The sequence below is a fragment of the Coffea arabica genome, chromosome 3e (assembly GCF_036785885.1).
Source record: "Coffea arabica cultivar ET-39 chromosome 3e, Coffea Arabica ET-39 HiFi, whole genome shotgun sequence".
Classification (NCBI taxonomy): Eukaryota; Viridiplantae; Streptophyta; class Magnoliopsida; order Gentianales; family Rubiaceae; genus Coffea; species Coffea arabica.
This window is the reverse complement of record NC_092315.1, coordinates 3,350,308-3,373,618: the sequence shown is the minus strand read 5'-3', so window position 1 is coordinate 3,373,618 and position 23,311 is coordinate 3,350,308. Positions and strand designations below refer to the sequence as shown.

The following is a 23,311-nucleotide window of genomic DNA, read 5'->3' as shown; positions in this document are numbered from 1 at the left end:
AGGAGGGATTCAACTGGGCCTATGAGGGGGTCAACGGGGGCTAAACCACCATCGGACCAGACGGGTGCACTCGTCTGGATTTGAAGATGGTTGCGTTAGATTGGATATACCTAAGCATTTTCTTTTCCTAGTTCTTGACGGAATCTTTGTTCCTAAGCAGCATCCAAGCCAATGATTCCACGTTATGATGTGTTTATTTCACTCTTTAATTGACAAAAAATGAAGAATGTAGAATATATATTCTCTCCCTTTTATCTTCAGCTATATATTTTTACACCGTTTAATGTGTTCGAGCATTTATCTTCAGCTCTAACTGATCCCACTACTTTTGGAGGACTGTCAATTTTTGCTTTAAACATCAAAGGGAAAGAAGAAAAAAGGCAATGTTCCTCCACGAGAATAATCCTAGGGAGATTCTTAGAACGAGAATCCAATTATATTTCGGATGCACGATTAAAGGGGTCTCAACTGGAATATCTCATGATTTGGTACCTTTTCCACTATTGCTAGCCCTCCATACGGTGGTGACCACATGTCTCGTTGATGTTGTTGTATCTCATGTCTCAACTCAAACGGCTTCCGTGGAATTTGCAGATTAGGTCCTCAATTTATTGTTGGTGTCACTTGCGTTTCAAAACTAGCACATGAAATTCTATATTCTATATTCGGCATATTACCAAATACCAAGCCATATTCTAGTTGAGGTGTTGAGAATGGACAAAAAGCAACTTATTACTGTGTGCTTGCTGACCAAATATTACAATCAAACCAAAGAAGTTTCTTTTTTGCTACCAAAACAGGTGAAAATTGTATTTTGATGCTGAAAAATATGTTCGAATTGTGCTCTGGAACAGTTTACGTTTTAGTATAAGATTTTCTTTGCTTTATTTGGAAATCTTATTTGTTCTTCATGGATACACACGCAAGATAGAATTGTTCTTCCTATTTTTTGCTAAGAAAATTATTATATTTTGTGCATTTTTCTCTAAGTGACGATTTATAACTTGCCCAATAAATACGTAACTAATCACCTTTGATTTTAATCTCTCAATTAGATTTGAAAATAATATAGCCTCTAAAATGGAAGATTAGGATAATGCGCCACTTTCGTGTGATTGAAGATTTAACAAGAATAGTATTAAAAGACAAAATATCCAAATATCCCTTATTTAAAAAAAAAATTAAAAAACACGAGAAGTTACTCATCTTTCAAGGCGTTTTTAACTTAACATTAATTGTTTGATCTATGAATTACTAAATATTACTAAACCCAATTTGCTATGTTGATTACTAAAACTGCATGATAAAGTGATTTTCAAATTTACGAGGGTGGATAAAAAATACCTATCCCTAAAAAATTGAAAAATTAAAACAATGAAGGATTTCTTGGAAGGGGCAAACACTTTTGACTATTACTAAATCTATTATCCATTTGTTCCCTAACATATAAACATTTTTTCAGTTCAACTTTGCTTGAAACTGACATCTACGTTGATCACCACTTGGACAGATCGAACAAGAAAAACCAAGAACAACATTAAAATAATACTAAAAATGAAGAAGATTGTGATCGAGCCGTCCTCAGCATCTTCCTATGAAGCCAAGTGACCAACCCACCAACCGAGGACAAAATAGTCCATCCAGTTGTACCTAGTTACAGGTAAATTGGTTGTAAGGACATGCACGGAATAGTACATTTGTTCTTTTCCTCTTTTTTTCGCATACTGTTCAGAAAGCCGTCGGTCACACATCAGAAAAAAAAATAAAATTCTCATTCCAACAGAAAACACCTAAAACCCAAAAAAGAAGAAAAAAGAAAAAGAACGGAGTACCTTTTTCAAAAGGAGCCCCCGCGCTTCTCTCTCTTTCTCTCGTAGAATCCTCTATTCCCTGCTTTCTTCAACTCCACACATATTCACTGATTCATAATCTCCCTTAATATATGCCATACAAACTGATTTCTGAATTTTCTTTTAGTTTCCAAAGGAATAATCAGAACTTGGGCAAGTTTTTCGTGTCTCTCTAGCAGATGGGGCTTTTTTGTTGAAAAGATTTGATTTTTCTTGATGGGTTTTATTTTTTGGTTTCTGGGTTGTCTACATTCTCTTGTTTAAGATTTTGTTTTGGGTTTTTTTTTTTCTTTTTTAAAATTTGGATGTGAATATTTATTTATTTGTGTATTTGGTGGGTCATTTTTCGTTTGTCTTTGCAAGTTGTGAACTGGGTCGTTTTCTTTGGTGGTTTACCTTTTCTATTTAATTGTATTTTATTGTTGTCATCATGTATGAAAAAGAAATGATGAATGGTGCCGGCAACCTTAGGGTTTTGAATAGCTGAAAGTCAAATTTCTTTTTATTAGGTAGCGTTGAATTTGTGTAAAGTATTACATTTCAGGTCAATTTTGGAGAAATTATTATATTTATTGAAAAAAGAATTGTTCTTTTGATGGTATAAGAATGTTTTGGCAATTGTAGTCTAAATTTGAAGGAGGGCTTGCCTTTTTTTTTTTTGGTTTACTGCAATATCTTGCTCTTCTTCTTGAGTTTCTTCTATTTATTTAGGCTCAATTGATGATGGCGAAAAGATTTTAGATATATTTTTATCATTCTTTTAGAATATTGGCATAAAAATCTCAACTTTCATTATTTTTGTTGGTTGAATTCATTGATAGTTGTGTGGTTTTTGAGTGATCAATCAAGGCTAGATTATATTTGGTGTTGAGAGTTACTGATTTTGATCTTTAAAAATGGATCTGAAAACAAGCTCTGGTGGTGTGGAGGTCCCAGAAACTGAGAATTTAGAGAATCAAAATGGAAATTTGGATTCCAAATTGAAGGGAACAGGAGGTGTTAGTGAGAAAAATATATCAGCCACCGGGATTGGAAGCATTAGTAGCAAAGATATGATCTTTCGTGCAGATAAAGTTGATCTGAAAAGTTTGGATGTTCAATTGGAGAAGCATCTGAGCCGTGTTTGGTCAAGAAATGTAGAGAACAATCAAAAGCCTAAAGAGGCATGGGAAATTGATCCATCTAAGCTGGAAATAAGATATCTTGTAGCTCAGGGCACTTATGGGACCGTTTATCGTGGTACCTATGATAATCGAGATGTTGCAGGTAAACATTTACTCTATGCATGATTATGGTTTATAATTTAATTTTTATAATTGTCTCGTTGTCGATTATATAAAGCTATAGTTTTTTTTTTCTTTTTCTGAGTCATTTAGGACTCTTCTTAATGGGTGTGAGGAGTATGTTATAGTTCTGTTATTTGATCCTTTTCAATGTACACCCGACAAGTTCTTTGTTGAGCACGCGAGTGTCTTAGATGCTGATCACTGGGAAATGTGATGATTATTCATCTGATTGCTGCTGATACTTCTCTGAAGTCATTGAAAACTTTGGTTTAATACATTCTGAGGACAGATTTTTTAATTTTATCATTTGTGAGGTAATTTGAAGTGCTGAGTTTGGTTTCTGACAATGTTGGACTAATTGTCGCATCTTCTGATGATGATCGGGTCTTTCTGAATTCTGATAGGGATGGAAAGATTTAAAGCAAAAAATCTGCATTCTGTGCTTTGCAGTTAGTATTAAATCTTGTTTGCCATGGACTTTGAACTCATACTGTGAATTAGAGGTGCTTCTAGTATCATTTGAGTCCAGTTGAGAATGATTCTATTTCTTGGACATGTTTCTCATATCAAGCAATCTATAATTATTTGTTACATAGTCAAGCTATTGGACTGGGGAGAGGACGGCATGGCCACTGTCGCTGAAACTGCTGCTTTGAGGGCATCATTTCGGCAGGAGGTTGCTGTCTGGCACAAACTTGACCATCCAAATGTGACAAAAGTACAAACTTGCTTCCTTCATATTATACTTTGTTATTTAAGATCAACGTCCTGAGCTTTAATAAGGATTTGTGATTGACCAATCTAGTAAAACAAGTTGATTTTGTGCTTCAAATTTTGATGTTCATACTCACTTATATGCAGTTTGTTGGTGCATCAATGGGGACTTCCAATTTGAAGATACCTTCAAAAAACCCTTCTGAAGGTTATACAAACCTTCCATCGAGGGCATGTTGTGTTCTGGTGGAATTTCTCGCTGGAGGAACATTAAAGAATTTCTTATTCAAAAATAGGAAAAAGAAACTTGCCTTTAGAGTCGTGATTCAACTTGCATTGGATCTATCTAGAGGGTGAGTTCCTGTTTGAGGGATATGCCAATGAACTATAGACAGGTCTAACTTAACTTTGTTCAACTTTTCCAGATTGAGCTATCTGCACTCTAAGAAGATTGTACACCGTGATGTCAAAGCTGAAAATATGCTTCTTGATACATATCGAACATTAAAGATTGCGGATTTTGGTGTTGCTCGTGTGGAAGCGCAGAATCCCCAGGACATGACTGGTGAAACTGGAACCCTTGGATACATGGCCCCAGAGGTACTCGTTCTCCCTGTTAAGAAGTTCTGTTTTGAACAACAACATCAAAGGCAACAATCTTAAAAATACAGATACAAAATCCTTCAAATTTAAGCATCAGACACTTTCATTTTTGCTCCCCATTCTCTATTCATTAGTAAACCCACTGCACTTGTTACTGGGAACAAGCTTACATAACGTTTTCCTCTCTTTACTTCTGTACTTTGCTTGTTTAAGGAAAGCACAAGCTAGTTTACCAGCCCAAGATATTGTCTCTTTTCCTTTTCCCACCTTGCCCCTTCCACTCCACCCATGATATTCTGCTCAGACCAAGGTATTCTTACTAGCAATATGAGCCTGTTGGTTTCTTTTTGAGCTCCAGAGGGCACATCAGAATGTATAGTACTTGCAGGTATTACTTAGTGGCGGTAAAACCTTGTATGGGCTGGTAGGAGTGCAGCCTACTCTTGTCCCTGGTAATATTGAATGGAATGGTTAGTCCAATGTGCTAAAGAAGTTGGATGTAGGCTTAGTTTGTCTACTGCATTCATTTCATTGCATTTTATTCTTCATGTATGCAGGAGCTGATTTATTTGAATCTCTCTCTCTCACTCTCTCTCTCTTTTTCTTACAAAGACACATGGTTGCATGTCCATGCACTCACAACAAACACATATCCTCTCAGACTCACACACCCGTACCACAGAGCAAGTAATCTGGATAATGTAAATATTGTTTTTATGCTTAAATTATAAAACTAGAAACCAATTTGGATTATACAACTTTATTTTCCAGTTCCTTCAAAATGGGCTTTTGTGTAGGTTCTTGATGGCAAGCCTTATAACAGAAAATGTGATGTCTATAGCTTCGGCATTTGCTTGTGGGAAATTTATTGCTGTGATTTGCCCTATACTGATCTTAGCTTTGCCGAGGTTTCTTCTGCAGTTGTTAGACAGGTATGTTTGACTGAGACCTTCCTTGTGTCATTAATGATCTCGTTGTGCCTGTTTTCCCTTGTTGTCGCTTGAGCTGCTAAAAGAAATCCCGATTAGCTACATTGTACAGTCTTCCAGTTGAACATGGAAGTTTTTGAAAATGAGCATCTGCCATCTATTGGAGTTTGACTGTATGTTTCATGTCACCTGATGCTTGAACATGAATGAATATTCATGAAATATTTGGCGTCTGTGGTGACAAATGCTTTAAGCGTTCATCTCAATCGTTTTCTTCCTTCATGTTTTGTTGACTTCAACACAAAGTGACTCGTACCTTTATGTTGTGGCATATCCAGAACCTGAGGCCTGAAATCCCAAGATGTTGTCCGAGTTCTCTGGCAAACATCATGAAAAGATGCTGGGATGCGAATCCGGAAAAACGACCTGACATGGATGAAGTGGTGAGGATGTTAGAAGCTATTGACACAAGTAGAGGAGGAGGAATGATACCAGAAGACCAGGCGGGTGGCTGTTTCTGCTTTGCTCCAGCTCGGGGACCATAAAATTTCGCACTTTTTTCATAGGAGTCTCTGTAGAATTGGACGACAATTTTATGGTTCCATTTTAATTGGGCTGCTCGGGAAGTTTTGGTTCCATTGGGTGTTTCAAATTCAATTCTGTTGTTCATAAATGAAAAACTGCTTAAAAGTTGATGGTGATTTGACTGTAAATTTGATCCGTAGCAAGATTGATTGTTACCTTAGAATCTTATTCTAGGGAATTATCGAACGTGTAACATACTGGATTGGATTCATCAAACTGAGAACAAAAAAGGCAATCAAGATGCTTGTGAATTGAAGTAGTAATACAAATGGCAGCTAATTAACGAGAACAGAACCCAAAAAGAAAAGAAAAGTAAAAATTTGGTCTTAGCATTCTCGATCAGGTTCTCAGTACACTATAATCTGTTCTCAAATATCTAGAGATTGCAATTTTTTGTGCTATTATAAATTTAACATTTTCAATCAAGTTCTTCTGACCCACGGATGCTTACACCCCCCTTCATTTGAATTGAGGCACAGCCAGCCATAAAAATTGGGACAGAAACTTGGACGCCACAAAACAAGCAATCGTAGGACAAATAAATACCCCTATAACGAATTTGAATCTAAACGGTTTTTATAATCAGAAATCAAAATTCTCCTCCCAGATAATTGCTGGATGGATCAAGATAAGGTTGATTATATAATGTCCAACCCACTATCTCTGAACTATTAAAAAACCAATTCATCATCTTCGTCTTGCACTCAAACCATCATTAATTGGTCGTACTTATCGCTTTCTCGGCCTAGTTTTGACTGCTATTTTTTTTTTCAAAAAAAAAAAATTATATTTTCGTAAATATATTTTTTAAATATCATTTTACTTTACATAAATCAAATAACTGCGCTACATATTTTTATAGATAAAAATTTCAGAAAATAGTAATCCAAACGGATTTCTTGTGATTCCCCCTTCCCTGGGTAATTCAGACGGTTTTTGTAGTCTCTTCTTTAGGAGTAGGTCTCAGGTTCGACCCTCGGAAGCTGCCGTGCTACGATTCTTGGGGCGGGCTCTCACAGCTTGGGAGGAGTAGTCTGGTCAGCTCATGTGACTCTGGCCAGGTCAGGATACCTTCCGGTCGAAAAAAAAAAAGAAAAAAAAAGGATTTCTTGTGATTGAAATTTGAAAACGAACGATCAGATGTAACAAGCAGGCTTTGGGGCTGCCGTGTGTGTGCATAATTGCGCACGAAGAAGACAGCATAACACGGACGCGGACATGATGTGATAAGTTATTAAAAAGAGTAACAATCAAATGAATCCTAATCTTGAATGTTTTTTCCTACCTGTGCACTCAATAATCAGTTTGTGGCAGACCGGAATTGATGACATTTTTTGGCAGTTTGTCATTCGAGTTTGTGGGTGATAATTAATAAAATGTTATGCACCATATTTTTTTCGATGATTTCTTGATTGATTTGCACACTTTATATATTTCTTAGATATATATCCTAATCAAAGGATCCTTACCAACATATTTAATCAAAGAAGGCGAGAATACAAAAGAACTTGGCCATGAGAAGCTGGCTATCTTCTTCATTTTTTCCCAGATAAGAACAAACGAACTGGTGTTTTCTACTCAAGTGGGCTCTTAGTCAAATCATCATGAAAATGCCCCTTCCAAGTAGCTTGTTTGGAATTCCACCAATTGGTTGGTTTTCTTGTGGAAAACTTTTTCTTTGCTTTTTTTTTTTTTTTTTGCAATTTCACGGTCAAATTTTTTATGACACTAGTTTTTTTAATTATAATTGTCAAAATAACCCTTTAAATCAGCTGTTTTGGTTTTGGAGTAAAATTGACCTAGGTGTAGAAATAGCACTAGCCAATGTTTTTTTCTTTTTAAACCATCAAGACCGGAATATCCTTTAAACTACGGTAATCAACAAATTACGAATCTATCTAAGCACCAAAAAAATGGTGGGAAAATGAATAAGAAGGCTATACGATATACTATTTCTATAACTAGATCAATATATATATATATATATATATATATATACTGTCAGTATATATAAGATCTATTCATTTATTTAAATATCAAGAAATGAGGGTACATGAATAATTAAGCCATACGATGACATATGATATAAATTTAATACTCCTTATTTTTTTTGGGTCAAAATTTAATACTCGTTATTTGACAACGATAGGCTCCTGTAAATGTTAAATACTCATCTAGTAAATATTAACTTCTACAGAAAATGTAAAATAAAAAAATCCAGTATTGTGATTTTAATATAGGAACAATCGGGTGACTTCACGTTTTGGTGTTCCTACAAATGTGGCAAATAGAATGCTGTGAAGCAGACAGGACACGCTACTTCTCATGTCGTTTCATTCAATTGCTCTCTCTCTCTTTAATGCTTATATAAAATTCATCAGTTGCACTGAAAATTCTGCCAGCTTTGCTTGCTGAACCACTTCCAAATTCGGACGAAATTCCAAGAAGAGCAGAAAAGAAAAGGAAGCAAACCAAATTTACATAGCAGTAGTACCATATTTAGTTGACTAAATCCTTGATAGGGGTAGAGGAGAATGGTTGAATCATCAGCAGCAATAACTGATTTGCTCCGCCAGTGTGGTGGTTATGCAGTCATAGATGGTGGTCTTGCTACAGAACTTGAACGTCATGGTGCTGACCTCAATGATCCTCTATGGAGTGCCAAATGTCTCATGACTTCCCCTCACCTCATCAGAAGAGTACTCTCTCTGCCTCCCTGTTAACTGCCTGTGGGTGTATGTGTTGTTTTTGGGGTGCTTTTTTTTTTCCCTTCTCTGTTAAATAGGCAATACTTTTCAGAAAAATTGATCAATGGGAAGTGAAATGTACTCAATTACAGTGTACAGGTCATTTGATTTCTGGTTGAATTGGTAGGAACAACTTGTTTTCACTGAACTCTATTGCCAATATATTCACATTTATATGTGTCGTGAGCGTAGTGGGATAACTCGTTTAGGATGCTTTAATGCTTGACCTTGTTATTTGTTAAGGTTGGCAAGTTTAGGATTCAAAGTAGGTCCACAGGTCCCAGCTGCTTCTGCACTTGGAACTCGTATTCTGTTTTATCAAGAATTATCATTTCTACAAGAGATAAGACTCTACTGGCTCTTAGTTACAGAGCGGAACTGAATTGCTACCAGTGATGAGACAAAGAAACTATTCACCAAGTCTGCTAATTTTAATGATGGCCATAAGTAGCCAGCTTAAAAGTTGCATGAATTCGGCCATATTCTTTCAACTGCGATTAAATATCAGCAACTTGGCCATGAGGTTTTCTTGTTTTATTCTTTATTGTTTGCTTCACGTGACAGGTACACCTTGATTACCTTGAAGCTGGTGCTAATATCATAATATCTGCTTCATATCAGGTTATATGGCTGTCTTTTTTTGATTTTTCCCTTTTTTCGGGCGTTCCTAAAGATATCGTTTGATTGTTATTGAAAGAAGTTATCATGAAGTTTGGGACTTTTGAATTGTCTTGTTTGGGAGACAGGCTACTCTTCAGGGATTTGTAGCTAAGGGGATATCAAGAGAAGAAGGTGAAGCTTTACTGAGGAAAAGTGTTGAAATAGCACGCGAGGCACGGGATATATATTGTGATAGAGCCAGCAAAGGTTCTTGGGATGTTATTGGTGATCCAAAAGCTTTAAAACGTCCACTCCTTGTTGCTGCTTCTGTTGGAAGCTATGGAGCTTATCTTGCTGATGGCTCTGAATATAGGTGAATCTTTTAATTCTCTTCTTACATTGGAAGCAGAGTCGTATTTCAGTGCCCAAATACTGAATTGAAATGTTTGAACTTGTGCTAGAAACTTTTCCTCTTGAACACTTGTGACCTTCTCATGCATTGCAGTGGCATATATGGGGATGCGGTGACTCTGGAGACTTTGAAAGATTTCCATAGAAGAAGAGTTCAGGTTCTTGCTGACTCTGGTGCTGACCTGATTGCATTTGAGACAATTCCAAACAAATTGGAAGCTATGGTATTGTTTTTTGAGTTGTGACTATCTCGGTGTACCTCAAACATTTCTTTTGCTGGAGCAATTTAGATGTTTTGCTGTCTATTTTGTCTGATTGCTTCTTTATATAGGCCTATGCTGAGATTCTCGAGGAAGAGAACATAAAAATTCCGGCCTGGTTTTCTTTCAATTCTAAGGATGGGATCAATGTAGTTAGTGGGGATCCTATTTCAGATTGTGCTGCAATTGCTGATTCATGTGATCGAGTTGTTGCTGTTGGAATCAACTGCACTGCTCCTAGATATATTGATGGACTTGTCCGATCAATCAAGAAGGTATAACCAATTCTAGGATGCATTTGAAATGAATGAAATTGAATTTGATAATAAAATTTAATTAGGAACATTGGCTTTAATTCTCTTGGGAAATCCAGGTAGCTTTGTTGTCTTGTCTTAGTTCTAATTGCAGTCTTTTAATCACAACATCTTTTTTTTCAGGTTTCTAAGAATTCTCATTAGAGAAACCAATTCTGGATCATGATTATTAGACATATCGTATCTCCATTGCATCAATAAATTAGAAATCAAAAAATCTTGGATGTCCATTTATGTATTGGGAACTTATTGCTTTACTTGCTAATATTGCTGCAGGTCACTACTAAACCGATCCTGATATATCCGAACAGTGGTGAAACTTATGATCCTGACAGAAAGGAATGGGTGGTGAGTAGCTTGGTCTGTAGAAGAGCTCTTTCATGTTTTCTCGATAGGTGAAACTTTGGTCATGTGACTGCAAGCAATTAGCACAACAGGCTTTCATATCTCTAAATCAATTTTTCAGTTTCATGGGCATTGTTTTATCTGTGTCTGTTCTACACATCAAACCTGGTTACTGAATGTGTGAAGTTTATGGGGATAGTTCGACTGTATGTCATATAATTTCTTCATAACACCTCTGAGACATCCGAATTTGTCAAATTACTGAATCTTATAGCTGCAACTGGAAGCTAAAATTCATTGTTTCTTCTTCCTGTAGCCTACAACAGGGGTTGCAGATGGAGATTTTGTATCCTACGTTGGGAAATGGCACGACTCGGGGGCCTCTCTCATCGGAGGTTGTTGCAGGACCACTCCGAACACCATCAGAGCAATCTCTAAATCTCTATCTAGCCAACAAGACTCCTTAGATTTTGTAGCACCCTGAAATTCCAAGTCTTATTTTCATAACCAGCAAGACTAGGCAAGGCCTAGTCCTATCTCCATGTGTATGCTTCACGCCTAAATAAATGTTAATTAACTCTCAGGTTGTTGTTTTTTTTCTTACTTTGACCTCCTGGTATTCCTACCTTCAGTAAGACTAATCTGAATTCGGTCCGGAGAGCGTCCGTAGAATTTGATTCTTATTCGAGGGTGAAGGATCAGCTCAAATCTCTTACTCGAAAGTTAAGAGTTACGCCCAAAACTTTTCAAGGTGTCACATGCAGAGGAGTTGAACTTGCGACCTTTTTTTGTTGTTTTGGTTCCATGGTTGCATACATAGCGATACTTACATTGTAAAGAATGGAAAGGATATATTATGCAGTTCGGACGCTTATGATCCAAACTTTTTGGCCTGTGAGGAGACGTATGATACATGAGTTTTGAAATAATAAAAGCTTTTCCTTAAGTATGATTAAAATTTCAGTGCAAAATTATTCATGTAAATTCTTACATGAACAGCACGTCTGAGAATAGAAGTCTGGCCTCGGGCCCAACTTAATTAACCGGACTACCGCCGACTCCTGTTCTGATGGCTGGTTGAATCTAGCAAGTGCAAAGACAATTAATTCAACCGGTGCTCGTCTTAATTGGGTAGTATTGCATCACTTTATTAGCTTAACATGTTCTGTATTTTTTGTACGATACAGAAAAGGGCTTTTTGACAAATTAGTTACATGGAAATTAAACAACAAATAAATCTTACGTACTTTATTACTATATATTTTTTCAATTTTAAAAAAAGAGTATAATTTGACTATTTCCTGTTCAAGTAATGGAATTAGAATTAGTTATTATCAAACGTCACAAGAAATAATCATTAGTATTAAACCGTTTTCCATCAAATATCACACAACCAAAAAAAAAATACTGATGATAATTAACATATTAATAATAATAATAAACTAAAAATAAAAAGAAATAATTATTCACACTTCAACATTACTAGTAAACGCTAAACCCTGCCAAAACTGAGGACCAAAGGGCCAAACCCCAAAACGTATTTTATTTTACCCACATCGGTTCATTTTCAGTTTTCCCCTTGCTCCTTTTTTGCCTTGGGTGTCCTGCCTCTTTTTGTCTTCTTCGGGGTGATTACAAGCAAGGTTAAGCTCCACTGTCTCACTTTTTACCTCTTTCTCAATTCTCACACTACTGTTATTTCATTATGGAGATTGTTTTTGCTATGTGCTGTGGCCAGTTTTTGACTCTCTGTACAAACCCATGTGATGCAAACGCATAAATAATCATCAAGCAACTCGAATTGCTAAATTCCCTTTTAGTTTTTAGCGTTTGTATGCATAGATATATATGGGTGTTTTGGCGGCAGGGAACCCAAAATAGAGTCGTTTTTCACCTATGTCCTTTCCGCATTTCTATTTGTTTTTGCTGCCGGATTATGTAAGAAGAACATTTGCTCTTCTCTGATAATATGATCAATAGATAAACTTCAGGATGCTATAAAGAAGTACCCTTTTGCTGAATTGGTTGAATTGCTTGGTCATTGTTTTGTTTGGCTGTTTGTAGGTTACTGGAAAATGCCATCAAGATTGAGGCTTTTCCACTCTTTTTGGCACTTTAGAGCTCGAATAAGTTCTTCTAGGTTTACTACAGACGTTAGATATGTATCTGATGGGAATCATTTCTTGTGGAATCCCTTTTGCACTGTGGCTGAGTCAGTTCAAGTTGAAGATTCGGTTGTTGTGACTGTTGAGTCTCCTGGACTTCCACATTGGGTTAAATCTTCAAACAACGAGGTGAATAATGTAGAAGATGAGGAATTTGTGCTCCCCTCAGTCTCAGATTGGATTGACAGTCACGAGCTTCATCGCCCAGGAGTTGATACTGAAAGCAAAGTAGGTGATTTGTCAGATAGTGAAGCTGATAAGATTAGTAAGATTCTGAAAAGTGAGTTTAAATCACCGGATGCTGTTCTAGAAGCATTAAATGGTTGTAGAGTTGATGTAACAGAGGATTTGGTTAAGCAAATTTTGGAAAGATTCAGTTTTGATTGGATTCCGTGTTTGGGGTTTTTTAGGTGGGCCAAATTACAGGGAGGTTTTAAGTTGTCACCTGAGTTGTATAGTTTGATGGTTGATAATTTGGGGAAATTGAGGAAATTTGATCTCATGTTTGATTTGGTGGAAGAAATGCGGCAGTTGGAAGGTTGCATTACATTGGTTACGATAAGTAAAGTCATAAGAAGACTTGCAAAGGCCGGGAGGCTCGTTGATGCTATAGATGTGTTTAGAAATTTGGACCAATATGGAGTGCCCAAGGATATTTATGCATTGAATATTTTGGTAGATGCTTTGATTAAGGATCGAGGAGTTGAGCATGCTGAAGAAGTCATCTTAGAATATAAGGATATTGTATCTCCAAATGCTTCTACTTTTAACATGTTAGTCCATGGCTGGTGCAGAGCTAGGAAACTAGAAGAAGCTAGGAAGACCGTGGGCAAGATGAAAAGACATGGTTTTAATCCTGATGTGGTCACATACACTTGCTTTATTGAATTATATTGTCGTGATAAAGATTTTCGGAAAGTTGACCGTAAGTTAAAGGCTATGCAGGAGCTAGGACTTATGCCTTCTGTGGTGACATACACCATTATAATGACTGCACTTGGGAAGGCAAAGGAAATGAATAGAGCCTTAGAATTTTATGAGATGATGAAGCAGAATGGTTGTGTTCCTGATAGTTCATTTTATAGCACTTTGATTGAAAATTTAAGTAAATCCGGGAGACTGAAGGATGCTCGTGAACTATTTGAGGATATGGCTAAGCAAGGAGTTGATCCGGATACATTGACATATAACACAATGATTGCTGCTTCTGCACGGCACTCTGAAGAATTGGATGCCTTAATGCTGCTTAAACAAATGGAGGAGAGGCAATGCAAGCCTGATCTTCAAACTTATGCGCCATTGTTAAAGATGTGCTGTAGATTGAGAAGAATGAAGGTGCTTTCCTTTCTGTTGAGGCACATGTTTAAGAATAATATCAGCTTTGATCTGGGAACATATACACTTCTGGTGAGTGGGCTCTGTGCACATGGGAACCTAAATCGTGCTTGTTCATTTTTTGAGGAATCAGTGAAGAGAGGTTTTGTTCCTACAGATGCCATGTACACAAAGCTTGTGAAGGGACTTCAGGAGAAGGGTATGGAGAAAGAAAAAGAAAGGATTGAAGAACTGATGCTACAGGCTAAAGTACAAGGATCTATTGATTCTTCTAAGAGCTTTATTCAGGTTCAGGAATGAATGCTTTGGCATCTGTAAGTGATTTGAAAAAAAAAAAAAAAAACCTGAATGGCAGTCTTTCTTTTCTTCATTTACCTGAGATGCAAAGTGTCACGAGCTACAAACTTAGCAGCAAGTATTGCCAATCAGAACTGGAAAAGCCAACATGTGATGTAATTCCTCCCGTGCTCAACTCTTTTAGATCAAGGAGAATTCAGCTTCTGATCCATCTTCCTTTGAAAAAGACAATTGTGAAAATTAGAAAAGCGAGAGAACTCTATCGGCAAAAACTTTAGAGCCAAAAAGTATCGATTTTGCAACCTGATATGTCCTGCTACTGAAAGTAGTTACTAATTATGTAGAATTTAAATGCAATGTTGCAATGTCATTTGTCAGAATGAAATAGCTTGAATATCTTCTTGTCTGTCACATAATATATTGTTTATGGAAGCCTCCTCCATTTTGCTGGCCGGGACCTCACACTATGAATAACCCCATAAGGAAAATGAATTGCGATGACTATCTTCTTGTCTGTTTTTCGCTCAAAAGGAACAGAAGTCTCTGTTGTGGACATATGTTTTCCTTGAGATCGTAGGTGTAAAATCAGTAAAATGATGAAAAGTTTCAACCGTGAGCATCTTCTTCTGTGTTGAAGACGGAAGCGAGGGGCCTCTGTTTCTTAGCTTATTAAAGTGTTTTTTCAAGAAACAAAAAACTTCCCCAGCTTGACACCGTACAAGGCCTATCTTTTGGACTGTATTCTGTTTTGATTCTTCAACCAAAGATGAGTGCACTGATAAATCTGTTACTGTTACATATCAGTAGCATGATAAATGTCTATGCTTTATATCCTACGGGAACTACTTTAACCGAAATAAAACAAAATAAATACAAGAAAAAGCAACGAGTACTATGATGTCATGAATGTTCAGTGCTTTAGAAGAGGAGGGAATGGACTTTAAAGACGAGCAGAAGATGCAGTCTGGTGCTGAAGTCAACTTCTGTCATTTAAAAGACACACAAAAAGGCTCTAATACTACTGAACTTCGGCTAAAAATGTCACACTTACAAACAGTTTGCTGCAGGCGAAAATGAAAACTCAATTTAACAACGAAAATGGCAATGAATCGTGGGCTGCAATGAGTTATATTCCAGGATGATCCCATGTTACATCTGACGAGCAGTTGGTGATACATCATTCAAACTTTGCTTCAAATGCTTTTGCAGGACTACCTTTCCAAACTATTCTATAGCTATTTTGCGTGCAAGAATACTGATGATACACATGTACAATGAATAGGATAAAAGTATTAACAGCACATTATAACTAATTATTATACAACTGTGACTGCGTCCAAATTCCTCGCTTTGCCCTTTTTGAAGAACCACGGGTAGAACTCTAATCCAATCCAATGTAGTCAAAAAGGTTAGAAACGGAAAACCAACAGTATGAATAAGAGCAACATGAAGATACAGAATATTGCACGCCGGGAGGAGACTGGAGAGGGAGAAGTGTCAATTCTAATGACCCGAGATCAGCCTTTCCAGGAATTCTAAGAAAGCCTGAGCCGGATCATTAACTCCAGGGGCAAGGAAACTCAAAGATGCTGTCTCATTTCCGCAGATAATAAAGAATTGAAGGCACTATATCGAGATAACTTTCTGGACTTTGGCTTCTGCCACCCAAGTCTTTCCAAAAATTCCTCGATCAACCTAAAATGCAGCGAAAAGTGATATGCTAATGAACTACATGGAAGGCAAGTAGCTACAAAATTAGTTAACAATACTCACAAGCTGCAAATGCTCTTCTGTGAAGACGCCAGTTCACGATCTGGGAAGCTATCTTCGAGCCGAAAACTCAACCAAACATAGAGGTCTAAAACCTTCAGACATCCATGGAAACTAAACTTAGCATATGCAGTTGCTACAACATTGAAATGATGGCAAAGAGGCTGAGTACTTTTGTGCGGTATTGCAGGCACTATAGGATCTTCTACAGCTCTAAAAGTTTAATCTGTTCATGTTTATCTCTCAAACTTTAGAAAACCATACACCCTAACCTTGTGAATAGATTCCAACTCCTTAAGAGCAGTGTGGGTTTTTGGCACCTTCAATGTTCCTGGGGTAAATATCTCCTTAAGCCGGACAATGCCATGTTGAGAATAATTGTGAGCAAACTGTCAACCACAAAAGGGTTGAATAAGTTTTTCCATCAAAACAAGCAAGTTTAGCTATTCAATAACTAAAAAGAAAGTTACCTGTGTAAGGCCCTGAGATGAGATGTAATCATCCACGTCAACTGGGCTACAAAAGCACAACTCATTATTTTTACTGCATGATTTCATGAAACTAAACCAAATTACATGCAACTACTTTACTTTTCTTAATCAAAATCTAGCTTGTTCAAGATAAGGTTTCAGTTTCGAATTTGGGCAAAATGTATACAAACTAGAAGTAGAGTGGAACTCTGTAAAAGTAGCAACAAGAAACAAAAGGTTAAAAAAGTTTTCAGAAGTAAAATGGAATAAAATTTCTGGCTAAGGAAAGAAAGGCATTACCTCATACAAAAGAGATACTTATCATCCAGTTCAAGGGGTAGCTCATCAATAACAGCAGCAACTTTCTGTTTCAAGAAAGATATTTTCAGCAAATCAAAGTTTGAAGAAAACCAATCCAAAACACAACAAAAAAGTCAAAATGGACCTTGAACAACTACAAAAGGAAAGAGAAAGAAAACGAGAGAGAAATTACTTACCAACATTTCTTCACAATTTGCGATGAAGTAGTTTGCAGATAACTTGGCATTCTCTGCAAAATGTTCCTGCAAGGAAAGAGAAAACCAAAAAAATGAGGCAGAAGGAAATAAGGTGATCAATCATCTAAAGTGAATAACCTTTTTTTACATTACTATCAACAATTTAGATAAAAGTACACTTTTTTAAGTAATAATTCACAAGCAAAAAACTTTTCAAGACATTCATAACCTACATAAGACAGAGAGAGCGAGAGAGAGAGAGAGGAGGTGCCTACCAAAATCTGGTATAGACTGTGCTTAGGATGAAGACGAGAATACATCAACAAAAGGTCAAAGCTTGGAAATAATCCTGCTCTCTGGATCACAAAGCACAATTAACTTAGTCATCTATACCATATTTAAATGTAGAGTGCTTAACAATAGCCAAAGATAAACAAAGACTGATGCATAGTTCAGAAAAATTCCAACACCTCCAAAATTGGAGACGGAGAATTTAGGGATGAATGAAGGAGGGGCAGATCTTCTGCATCTAGACAAGTTACTTCACCAACTGGAAATTTGGATCCATACCTACCAGCTCTTCCTGCAAGAAACAGCAACAAGCAATAGATAAGTACAAGTTGCAATAACTATCCCCATGGACCTATCCTAATCTTATTACTGTTGAAGCAATCAACTGGTTACAACAAAAAAATTCTGAACTCTAGGTTCTTATTGCTCTCTCTCTCTCTCGTTCTTCTGCTCTTTCCCTCTCTCTATGTACTCATGCACTATGGATATTGGCTATGTATGAATGTATGCACGCATGCTTGCAGATAAATATGAATCCATATATCTGAAGTATTTGACAGCAACAGTACAAATTTCCCTAGCCTCACGACTTGCACATGACAGACACACAGGGGTGATAATGTGCATGGTTATTTCTCCATTTAATCATAAAGCAAAAGCAAATGATTATTGCTGATTATTAAAACATGAACAGAAAGAACAATAACCAGCACATGAACAATCTTCCTCCAATTTCGGTTTGTTTTAATACGCCACCCTCAGAAAGATGCAAGACTAAAACTATTACTAAAATCCTGCGCATATATTAAGATTGACATTGATGGTAAAATAGAACATAAATCAGGCAGTGTGTGTCACATACCTGCAATTTGTTTGATCTCTGGAACAGTAAGTTCCCGTGTCTCCATACCATCAAATTTTTCCAACTTTGAAAATATGATTCTAGAGATGTTAAGATTAAGACCCATCCCAATAGCATCACTAGCTACAAGAACATCAAAGTCACTTTCAGCATCGTTGAACCTGGTTGCCTGCAATTCTGATAAATATATTAGCTCAGCTGATTGCTAATTTATTAGTAGCAGAAAAAAGAATGATCATCATCTAAAGAAGCATATTGATTTTGGCAAGAAAAGATGCTATCAAATAAAATATTGCAGTCCATATCATAGATTGTTACACTGATATGCTCGTTTGATAAACCATAAACTTCAAACTTTGAAGTATAGTAAATTGTGTCCAGTATAGGAGAAATAAAAAAAAAGTAAATATTTCTATTGCAAAGGACTCCAGATAGGACAATAACTAGGTGACAGAAAATCCCTTTCAGCTAATAATTAAACAGAAAAAGAAATAAATAAAGTTGTGCAGATGACAACAATTGCAATTGCTAGTGATCAAGTTAGGCTTGTAGCAAGAGGATCAGAAATCCTATTCTAGTTAGACACTCAGAAGAGAGAAACTTAAACCTGTCTTGTTCGAGTCTCAGGCGGCAATGAACCATAAACTACAGAACAAAGATGCTTTTTCCCAGCTTCGATTTGTTTCTGTTACCATTGAAGAAGAAAAAGTATGATCGAGATAGTATAAGCAGAAGCAAAAGATGTAATTCAAGATGATACAGTTTTGCCACCACATGCAACTTAACAGGTATAGATGGCTATACAAAAGTACAATACCCACAACTAGCCAAACCAAGGTGGTTCTAAAATGATTATTGCATCATTTAAACCTGCCAGATCACACCAAAAAAAAAAAAAAGATGCAAACAAGCAACAAAACCTTTTTCGTGTATCACAAAACATCCACCAAAATCAACTTGTAATATTAGTACTTACTAAAAACTCATACACTAGGCTACTAAGCCAGTAAGAGGCTCATTACATGCATAGATCATTGCACTTAAGCAACTTTCTGCTAGCTTAAAAAATAGGTTATACGAAACACAAATTTTATTGTTGTTCAAATCAAGCTCATAAATCCCATATTGTGGGCATATAGTTATGGAATTGAAAGGGAATCTTTGGGCTAGCACAAAGCATGTTAAAAACTTATTACCAACCTTTAATCTGTATATCTCCTGCCTTGAAAACGTCACAATGCAGTCACCTGTGCGAATATTGGAGAAAGATCCAAGAGGGACCTTCAGAGGAATGAGAGGTGAAAGCCTGTCATAGTGTTGAACCTAAAGAAGAAAGAAAATAAAGAAAAGAACTAAGCAAAAGTATAGGAACTGGCATTTAGATGACAAATCATGTAATATATGGATCAGATGAAAATATATTCAACGGCACTTATCCCTATTAAGAGATTGAGAAAGCAAAATGTTGAACAAAGCAGATTCCAGCATGGAGAAAAACCAAACATATCTTTAAAATGCCAAAAACTATGTATGCAGGAAATGAGCCTGACTGCAAGATACATAACAACAATCTTGGAAAGGTACTGCATTCTCAATGTCATAGTTTTCCATCACAATCACACGATACCCCATTTTAAACTAACTTCTCCTATTACATAATAATATTTTCCAAGATATAGAAAAACAGATATACTTTGTTTTATAACTTTGGGATCAACATTACTTGAACAGCAAGAAGTGATATTCATATTTAAAAGATCAATCCTCAAGCGGCTATACCAAACTCATATGAAAGAGACATGCCTTAGTCATCAAATAGATATGCACTTGTAATACCTTGACATCATCATCAGTAACTTTAAGTATTTCTTCAATTAAAGGAACAGCAGCAGGATCTCCACAAAGGTGTAGCTCATTTGCAGAAATTCCTAGTAAAGCACGAGTAAATGAGAATCCCCTTGTCTTGCACCCTAACATCTGCAGCAAGGATGGAGTTCATGAGAATGACAAGCTGGCAACTATTATGATATCAATATAGAAAGAGAAGAGGGAAACTTAATTTTGTAGCTGAATACCCAAAAAAAGGGTAAAGTTTTGCACCAAAATATATGTCAGAGTTTAGGAGGCACCATGATCATGATGTTTGTCTTGGATAACATAGACGATAACATGAAGTATTCTTACAGCATACTTTTCTTCAGATTGATGCTAATAACAAAATGAAACATATAAAGAGTTTCTCAAAATGCATAAAGATATAAAGAGTCCTGCCATCGAAATCTGCATTGTAATGTCAGTTAGATGTTCATGATTACCAATTATATGTGTCCCAAAATATTTGTCATTGTTTAAAAGGTCAAAGAAATTAAAAAAAACTTCCCATGTTGTCCATCTTGTAAAATTTCCAATGAAAAACAATATTTGGTGTTGTTTAGCCATAATGATCATAATGATATCAGTCCATCTAAATTGATCATAATGATCACAATGATCATAATGTCCATCTAAATTTAGCCATAATGATATCAGTCCAAGCTGTTAGCTGACCTGAATTTCATCAATAACAGCACAATCATAGTTGTATGTAACATCAGCCATCTCCACTGTAACAGCTTTATGTTTCGCACCATCTACCTCCTCCCTTTCTTGTCCAGTAATCAGATTGCAAGGAACATTTGCCTTGTTCAATCTTTTCGCCACCTCCCATGCCAAAAGTCTCAATGGCCCACAATAAATACCTGAAGCATATTTTGCATCAAATTCCTAATTCAGCTGGCAACTCCTAATTTAAGACAGTAAATATGAAGATACTGCTGAATTTCAATACCAGAAGAACTCGTCTCCAATTGTTTCAAAGCCTGATGTGTTTTACCACTATTTGTTGGACCAACATGTAAAAAGATCTTCCGCTTTTTCCTTCGAGCATTTGGGTACCAAGTATGAGGACGGCTAAAGTTCAAGAGAGGAAATGATGTAAAAAAAGTGCACCCAACAATATGGGGACAATAGCAAACTCAAACAGCATATGGGAAAAGTACATTACAATTCAAGAAATACATATAAAGTCCCTAAAAAATGAAAGTTTGCTATAAAATTAAACAGCATAGCAGTGACACCATGGCAAATGATGCTTACGTGAGGTCTGTGAAGTCAAATTTCTTTGCATCACCAGAACTACTGAGCTGCCTAAAGCAATTACAAATACCAAACGACACCACGATGTTTGATTTGAAAGGAAGCCCGTAGAGTTCAACTTTATCTGAATAGAAAATATAAATATATATGAGGGTGAAAGAATATCATGAATCGTGACAATCAAATTTAACAATGACACTTCAATGCAACTTTTCCTCATATCTCAGGGTAGGTATATAATCTGCTAAGATAAACCAGACTGCTAACGATAAGTGTATCAGGAATATAAAATGCTCAGAAGCAAATATTGAATGATCTTCCCAATCACAGTACAAATGCTACAGCATCGATCCAAAGATCACCTTACTGTAAGAATATGAACATTGATGCAATCACAAACAACCAAGCCGGTATCAACTCTTAGCTTGAAGTATTTTCCAAAATATTCCCAGCAGAATAAGCCTGCTAAATGTAAGTCAAGTAAGATAGCAAGTCTTGCTAGTTCAGGCTTATATTACATAACCTAGTAATACCAGATTTCAAGTTAGTGAAAGGTTAATCAAGATTATTGCAATTTTAAAAACTTAAAAGTGAGGATGAATTCTTTCGTTCTTCTATCAACTCCTGGAATGATTAAGGAGATAACAAAGTTTCCCAAATTTTTTTGCCTTCTATTTCAACCTTTCAACCACTTCTTTTGTATCCCAATACTAGATCATTGTAAGGTGTATACAAGCTTCATCATGTCCAAAATTTGTTCAGCTCAAAACTTGGTAATAAACCACATATTCTACCCTTTGGAAAGAATTCAAGACAATATAACATTACAAATACATCACCAACACCACAATGTTACTTATCTAGCATTTACGCCATTCAAGCGCACGTACAAAGCTCAAATGGGCTATTAAGTGCATATACATACACCATTTACGTGACAAAATCAGTTTCACTTCTTCTCTTTTTCTCTCTTTCATTGGTGTGTTTACCGGTGACACTGGTCAAGTGCTTTCCACTGCTTATGTACAATGTAGGTGACAGGAAAATAGCCCAAAATGGTGCCATTTTTGCAAGTGCATCGCTGAATGGAAAAGAAACAAAACACATCATTTGCTCCCTAATTCATTGAAAACCAAAACTAGACAAGAAAAAATGAGCTAAAAAGTTAGAGTCTTCAGAACCATGGGTATTACTAACATGTAAAAGCTTTAACTTTTATCCAATTCTAGAGTTTTATCAGCCATTTATGAACCAATAGATCCTAAAACAGTCCCAAGAAAAGAACTAATATAACAGCTCTCTTTCATTCTCTGATCATTATACGAACGTAAATTGTATAAAGTTATTCTTTCTTAAATAAATTGTCAATCATTTCCAGTTAATCTATGCTATAAGCCCAAAAGAATTTTTTTTTTTTTTTTTTTAAAAAAAAAGAAGAAAAAACTTACCAGCAAAACAGGAAAAAACCAAAAATTGAAATTGAGAACAGTACAGAATAGATAACTAAAGTACCTCGTAGCAGGGTAGAAGGAGAAATGGAAGCTCGGAGTCGTCGCCGGAAGAGCAAAGACGCCATCGTTTGGTCTGATTATGACTCTTAGGGGAAAGTTTGGCTTTTGAAGATAGTTTAAGTCGATGATAATTGAAAAATGCAGTGGAAAGCGGAGAGCTTGTGGTGTGCGAGAATCATTTTCTCCGTTAACTTGTGGCAGAAGGTGGTGGCGTGGCTCCCGCTTTCTCGGCGGAGATGCGGTGCGACACGGAGCAGAGGGTGACTTGACGGCGGGGATTGAGTATTATATTACTATGAAGAAATCGCCAGTTTAGTCCTTCAACTTTTTGTGC

General features: G+C 36.4%; 4 protein-coding genes across 6 annotated transcripts; 3 read left to right on the top strand and 1 right to left on the bottom strand.

Moving 5' to 3' along the window:
- The first annotated feature begins 2,601 nt into the window (after positions 1 to 2,601).
- On the top strand, positions 2,602 to 6,083 carry LOC113737917 (serine/threonine-protein kinase 52-like). Its single transcript, XM_027265054.2, has 6 exons — positions 2,602 to 3,116; positions 3,733 to 3,854; positions 3,998 to 4,203; positions 4,276 to 4,450; positions 5,251 to 5,385; positions 5,721 to 6,083. The coding sequence occupies exons 1-6, from the start codon at positions 2,747 to 2,749 to the stop codon at positions 5,925 to 5,927; spliced, it is 1,215 nt and encodes a 404-aa protein (XP_027120855.2). The 5' UTR covers positions 2,602 to 2,746; the 3' UTR covers positions 5,928 to 6,083.
- Positions 6,084 to 8,362: 2,279 nt separating this feature from the next.
- Positions 8,363 to 11,227, top strand: LOC113738274 (homocysteine S-methyltransferase 2). Of its 2 annotated transcripts, XM_027265524.2 has the most exons (7): positions 8,363 to 8,666; positions 9,279 to 9,335; positions 9,461 to 9,687; positions 9,820 to 9,949; positions 10,057 to 10,260; positions 10,576 to 10,647; positions 10,961 to 11,227. In XM_027265524.2, the coding sequence occupies exons 1-7, from the start codon at positions 8,502 to 8,504 to the stop codon at positions 11,126 to 11,128; spliced, it is 1,023 nt and encodes a 340-aa protein (XP_027121325.1). In that variant the 5' UTR covers positions 8,363 to 8,501; the 3' UTR covers positions 11,129 to 11,227. The 2 variants fall into 2 exon arrangements, with proteins under 2 accessions (XP_027121325.1, XP_027121326.1); XM_027265525.2 differs by lacking the exon at positions 9,279 to 9,335 and having other exon boundaries at positions 8,369 to 8,666.
- A 943-nt stretch (positions 11,228 to 12,170) lies between these two features.
- LOC113738271 (uncharacterized) lies at positions 12,171 to 14,837 on the top strand. Its single transcript, XM_027265520.2, has 2 exons — positions 12,171 to 12,287; positions 12,709 to 14,837. The coding sequence occupies exon 2, from the start codon at positions 12,720 to 12,722 to the stop codon at positions 14,442 to 14,444; it is 1,725 nt and encodes a 574-aa protein (XP_027121321.1). The 5' UTR covers positions 12,171 to 12,287; positions 12,709 to 12,719; the 3' UTR covers positions 14,445 to 14,837.
- A 703-nt stretch (positions 14,838 to 15,540) lies between these two features.
- Positions 15,541 to 23,311, bottom strand: LOC113738272 (DExH-box ATP-dependent RNA helicase DExH16, mitochondrial). Of its 2 annotated transcripts, XM_027265522.2 has the most exons (17): positions 22,979 to 23,121; positions 22,392 to 22,547; positions 21,467 to 21,590; positions 21,159 to 21,280; positions 20,879 to 21,069; positions 20,168 to 20,308; positions 19,532 to 19,654; positions 18,939 to 19,016; positions 18,332 to 18,500; positions 17,649 to 17,761; positions 17,454 to 17,534; positions 17,179 to 17,244; positions 16,982 to 17,046; positions 16,682 to 16,727; positions 16,484 to 16,600; positions 16,215 to 16,306; positions 15,541 to 16,136 (listed from the first exon to the last, which is right to left on the bottom strand). In XM_027265522.2, exons 2-17 carry the CDS (start codon positions 22,441 to 22,443, stop codon positions 16,022 to 16,024), a joined length of 1,695 nt encoding a protein of 564 aa, XP_027121323.1. In that variant the 5' UTR covers positions 22,444 to 22,547; positions 22,979 to 23,121; the 3' UTR covers positions 15,541 to 16,021. The 2 variants fall into 2 exon arrangements, with proteins under 2 accessions (XP_027121323.1, XP_027121322.1); XM_027265521.2 differs by lacking the exon at positions 22,392 to 22,547 and having other exon boundaries at positions 22,979 to 23,311.

Excerpts from the sequence above, each read along its gene's own strand:
- LOC113737917 (XM_027265054.2), top strand. The coding sequence starts at position 2,747 with ATGGATCTGAAAACAAGCTCTGGTGGTGTGGAGGTCCCAGAAACTGAG. Across the intron at positions 4,451-5,250 it reads TTGGATACATGGCCCCAGAG|GTTCTTGATGGCAAGCCTTA; the intron begins GTACTCGTTCTC and ends GCTTTTGTGTAG. Across the intron at positions 5,386-5,720 it reads CTTCTGCAGTTGTTAGACAG|AACCTGAGGCCTGAAATCCC; the intron begins GTATGTTTGACT and ends TGGCATATCCAG.
- LOC113738271 (XM_027265520.2), top strand. The coding sequence starts at position 12,720 with ATGCCATCAAGATTGAGGCTTTTCCACTCTTTTTGGCACTTTAGAGCT.
- LOC113738274 (XM_027265524.2), top strand. The coding sequence starts at position 8,502 with ATGGTTGAATCATCAGCAGCAATAACTGATTTGCTCCGCCAGTGTGGT. Across the intron at positions 10,261-10,575 it reads TTGTCCGATCAATCAAGAAG|GTCACTACTAAACCGATCCT; the intron begins GTATAACCAATT and ends ATATTGCTGCAG. Across the intron at positions 10,648-10,960 it reads CTGACAGAAAGGAATGGGTG|CCTACAACAGGGGTTGCAGA; the intron begins GTGAGTAGCTTG and ends TTCTTCCTGTAG.
- LOC113738272 (XM_027265521.2), bottom strand. The coding sequence starts at position 23,042 with ATGGCGTCTTTGCTCTTCCGGCGACGACTCCGAGCTTCCATTTCTCCT. Across the intron at positions 17,047-17,178 it reads CAAATTGTGAAGAAATGTTG|AAAGTTGCTGCTGTTATTGA; the intron begins GTAAGTAATTTC and ends TTCTTGAAACAG. Across the intron at positions 16,307-16,483 it reads AGTTGGAATCTATTCACAAG|GTTTTAGACCTCTATGTTTG; the intron begins GTTAGGGTGTAT and ends GGATGTCTGAAG.